At 36.5% G+C, this 5,177-nt stretch overlaps 1 protein-coding gene across 1 annotated transcript; it reads left to right on the top strand.

Moving 5' to 3' along the window:
- Positions 1 to 3,635: 3,635 nt before the first annotated feature.
- Positions 3,636 to 4,085, top strand: LOC107829150 (uncharacterized). Its single transcript, XM_016656598.1, has one exon. It carries the CDS (start codon positions 3,636 to 3,638, stop codon positions 4,083 to 4,085), a length of 450 nt encoding a protein of 149 aa, XP_016512084.1.
- Positions 4,086 to 5,177: the final 1,092 nt, after the last annotated feature.

Raw genomic sequence — 5,177 nt, 5'->3', positions numbered from 1 at the left:
TTGAAGAATTGGGATCTGGATTTTCAGATTCAAAATGAATCTATGAGGATAGTTCCTGTATGGGTCAATTTACCTGGGTTGCCTGTTCAGTGTTGGGCCGAGGAAAACCTAGATAGGATTGCTAGTCTGTTAGGCAAACCTATTTGCACTGATAAGCTGACAACAGAATGTGAAAGGATTTCATATGCTAGAATACTTGTTGAAATGGACATCACACAACCATTACCAGAGGAAATTCTCATAAAAAAGTCAGATGGGAGGAGCTGGATGCAAAGAGTAGATTTTGAATGGAAACCAAAGTTTTGCTTGGATTGCAACAAATTTGGTCATAGTACTGGTGAGTGTCAACAAGCAACACAGCAAGATGAGGAACCAAAACAGCATAAAAGAAGAAGAAAGAAGAGAACAAAAAATGGAATGGAAACCTAAAGCAACAGATGCAGGAAACAATAGCACGCTGATTCTGCCTCAAGAGGAACCTATACAACATGAGACAGTAGTAGAGATACAGGTGACTAATAGAGGCAAACAGGCAGTGGTTACTCAAGGATCAGCTGGCAAAACAAAGCATCAGGAGATCAATTATGAGGAACTAGCTAGAAGAAATGCATTTGCTCCCCTAACAATACTGGAAAGGCCATCAAATGAAAGACAGCAGGGGCACTCCTCTAGTAATGAAGAAGTCCAAAGGGCAAATGGGTGCAATCCCATTAATCATAATCCTCCATGATTGTTGTGTCTTGGAATATAAGAGGACTAAATAAGTCCTATAAGCAACGAGAATTCAAAAAGTTTTTGTTGACGAATAAGGTAGATATGATAGCTTGTCTAGAGACTAGAGTTAAACAACAAAGATCAAAGGCAATTCAGAGGAAGATGGGTGCTGATTGGCAATTCAAAGATAACTATGCTTATGCACCTAATGGTAGAATCTGGATAGGGTGGAAAGTAGCAAATGTTCAAGTAACAATACTAGATGGCTCAGATCAGATGATACACTGCCTAGTTAAGGATAAGAATTCATCCTTTACCAGCTACATAACCTTTGTATATGGATTACATACTGTGCAACACAGAATTCCACTCTGGAGAAGCTTGAGGAATATGCAAAGTAATGGACCTTGGCTTATAATAAGAGATTTTAATAGTGTGCTACATGTGGAGGACAGAGTGAATGGAATTCCAGTTCATCAAATATAAATGACTGACTTTCAAAGCTGTCTTGATGATATTGGAGTGGGACAAATCACAAAAAGAGGATGCAGATTCTCATGAAGCAATAAGAAGGATGCAGAGATTAGAATTTATATTCATATAGACTGGGCTTTTGGGATGCTGATTGGTTCAATGAGTATAATGGGGTGGAGGCCATCTACATGCTACCAGGTTGCTCAGATCACACTCTTATAATGATAAATACTAATGTTGATAAGATAAAAGTGAAAAGGCCTATTAGGTTACTATCTACAGTGATGCAACTACAAGAGTATAAAGAAGTAGTTCAGGCTACTTGGAGTCAACAGATTCAAGGTCATACAATGTATTCAATTTGGAGGAAGTTGAAGTTAGTAGAGCTACAAACTAGAGGCCTTCAGCAGGAACACTCCTCAGTTGATCAAAAGCTAATCTAACTGAGATACACATTGAAGGAGGTGCAGGGGAAGCTCAATGAAGATTATTTCAACAATTTACTGATTGAAGAGGAAAGGAAGACCTTGTCACTTATAGAGAAATGGGAAGCAATTCAGGAACAAATAATGAGGCAGAAGTCAAGGGCTACATGGATCAAACTAGGAGACTGCAACACTAAATACTTTCATGCTTATATGAGAGCTAGACAAGCAAGAAACAAGGTTAGCTGTATCTATAATGAACAACATATAAAGATCACTGAGCCTAAGCAGATACAAAAGGAATTTACTCAGTTCTTTCAACAACTACTGGGTAAAGCAGCAGATGAATTGCCAGGAATTAATGTTAATATAGCAAGAAATGGTCCTTGTCTAACTCTAAATCAGCAACAACAAGAGGAAATAAGTCAGATTGTGCAAAGTCTCCCTAGTGACAAGGCACCTGGTATTGATGGATACCCTGCTGAATTCTTTAAAGAATTTTGGCTAATCATTGGAAGGGAAGTCATAAAAGCAGTACAAAAATTCTTTGAAACTGGCAGACTACTGAAAGAAATTAACTGCACTACAGTTACTTTGATCCCGAAAGTTCAGAATCCTACTTATGTGAAGGAGTTTAGGCATATTGCTTGTTGTTCTACACTGTACAAGATCATTGTTAAGGTACTTACAACTAGGCTTAAACTAGTTGTGGATTTATTGGTAGGACCTTCACAATCTACCTTCATAGAAGGGAGAAACATCCTTGACAATGTTATAATGGCTCATGAACTGATTAAAGGGTACACTCAAAAGGTAGTTTCTCCTAGATGCATGATTAAGGTGGATATCAGAAAAGCATATGACTCAGTCGAATGGAGTTTCTTGAGATCAATACTGCTTGAGTTTGGGATACCATATAAGATGGTAACATTAATCATGGAGTGTGTAACTACTGTTAGTTATACATTACTATTGAATGATGGACTAACTGACAAATTTGAAGCAAGGAAGGGGCTAAGGCAAGGAGACTCAATGTCTCCATATTTGTTTGTGCTGGCAATGGAGTACCTGAACAGATCTTTGAAGACACTCATTCAGAATCCAGACTTTAACTTCCATCCTAAATGTGCAAGATTACAAGTCCTACACATTTGCTTTGCAGATGATCTACTGATGTATTGTAGAGCAGATGAAGTATCCATGAAGCTAATGATGGGAGCTTTTGATCACTTTTCTACTGTTTCTGGGCTACAAGCAAATCTGGAAAAGAGTTCACTATATATAGCAGGAGTGCCTATGGACTTCAAAGATAAAATGCTAGTAGAGTTACATTTAACAGTAGGCAATCTACCATTTAAGTACTTGGGAGTTCCTCTATCCACAAGAAAACTCACTATTCATCAATGCATGTCACTAATTGAGAAGATTGTGGATAGGATCAGAAGCTGGACATCAAAGTTCCTGTCCTATGCTGGAAGATTACAACTCATTAAGAGTGTCCTGTTTGAAATGCAGACCTATTGGGCACAGGTATTCCTTATCCCAAAGAAAGTTATTAAGCTTGTCAATAGTATCTGCAGGAGCTATTTGTGGACTGGAAGACATGATAATGCTCACAGAGCTCCTATTGCTTGGGAAACACTGTGCAAACCAAGAGCTGTTGGGGGTCTGAATATTATCAACTATGAGATATGGAATAAGGCTGCTTTGACTAAACTCCTATGGGCTATAATGGCAAAGAAGGATAAGCTATGGATTAGATGGATCCACTGTTATTATATAAAACAGAAGGATATTACTACCATGGATACTCCAAAGCAGGCTAGTTGGTTGATAAGAAAACTATTCACTGCGAGAGAATGGTGGGCTACTGACTTAACAGTCATAGAGTCTTTTGCTCTGAATGGAAAATTTAGTATTAAGAAGGCCTATCTACATGCTCTTCCAATGTATCCTAAAGTTCAATAGAAATCACTAGTCATGTTGACTGGAATTCTGCCAAAGTATCAATTCATTTTATGGATGGCAATACAAAGAAGGCTGGCTACTGTTGACAGATTGGCAAAGTGGGAAATTCAGGTGTCTCAATCATGTGTATTATGTGAAAGAGATATAGAAGAAACACATGATCACTTATTTTTTAAATGTCCATACTCACAAAGCTTATGGAAAGGAATGCTAGGATGGCTAAGATATCAAAGAAGTGTTGCAAACTGGGAAGCTGGGGTGAAGTGGTTATCTGTTAATGCTAACAATAGGAACCCAAGAAAGACAATCCTAGGAGTGGTGTTTGCAGCAGCAGTATACCATATCTGGATGAAACGCAATGATAGAAGATTTCAGAACCAGAAAAGAGAGGCCAAAGACAGAGCTAAAGACATTCCCATACAAGTGCACATAACAGGGCAACAGAAATGTAAATGGAAACCTGTATTGATCACATTGAATGATTATCCTAATTTTAAACCATAGCAAATAGGATAGAGAAGATCCACGATTGTTAGTAGTGGTCTTGTTAGACAACCTCTTGGTTGTATAGCTTCTTGTTTTATTGGCTTAGTCATGAGACCTGTTACTGGAGTCCAAAAGTGCAGGTGATGTAAATCGAAAAACTGGTTGAAATAAAAAAAAATTTTCGACCAAAAAATAAAAATGTGGAATAGTTGGGAGTAGGAAGAAGAATGAGGGACAAAGAATTTTAAAAATAATATGTACGAATATATTATAAAAATAATAAATAATATAATATAATATTATTTTAAATATAAGTAAAATATCCATGTAAAAATATAATATATAGTAAGTATAGAAGATATTACATAAATAAGAGGATTTATAATGTCAAGGGCATAATAGACTTTTTTCGTGAAAGTTTTGTAAAATTTAGTCTAAGTGACTATTGTGATAAGTAGAGCATAGTAAAATAATTTTTGTGTAACAAAAGAAAGAAAAATGATTTTTGAGTAATAAACACAAATTTCAATGATTTTTACGTAATAAAAAAAATGACTTTTGCATAATAAACACAAAATTGAAAATGTTGGTTAGGGACTTAGGGGGAAATGATGAAGTTGACCATGGAATATTAGGAGACTTCGTGCCCGACAGAGGCAAAACTAGCTTATTAGGTGCGTTACCTGAATCAAATCACCTTTGCTTAAACTTCAAATTTTAACTCTACCTCTAATATCATAAAACAGAAAAAAGAGAAAAGTAATCAAAAGGTGTATATATTTAACAAGTTTGTCCAAAGCTTTATGCCTTTCTTTTTGACTATCTTGTATTTGATACGACGGACTTGGATAATATTGTCTTGGTAGTTCGAGGGCCATTTGAGATTTTGAGATCAGGAATAGTTTAATTATTTAATTGGTATTTTTTCCATGAGCCAATCAAGAAAGCAACAAGCAACTTCCACAAAGTCATCGTCAAAGGATGTGGTGAAGCGGATGAGATATGTGATTGCTCTTCTTTTAACGAGATGTCTTGGGTTCGAGCTATGAGTGTAAAAAAATTCTTGGTATGAAGCGCTTTCTTTCGAATGGGATTCTATGCAATGCGAAT

This window comes from Nicotiana tabacum, chromosome 13 (assembly GCF_000715075.1).
Source record: "Nicotiana tabacum cultivar K326 chromosome 13, ASM71507v2, whole genome shotgun sequence".
Lineage (NCBI taxonomy): Eukaryota > Viridiplantae > Streptophyta > Magnoliopsida > Solanales > Solanaceae > Nicotiana > Nicotiana tabacum.
This window is presented reverse-complemented; position numbering and strand designations above follow the sequence as displayed.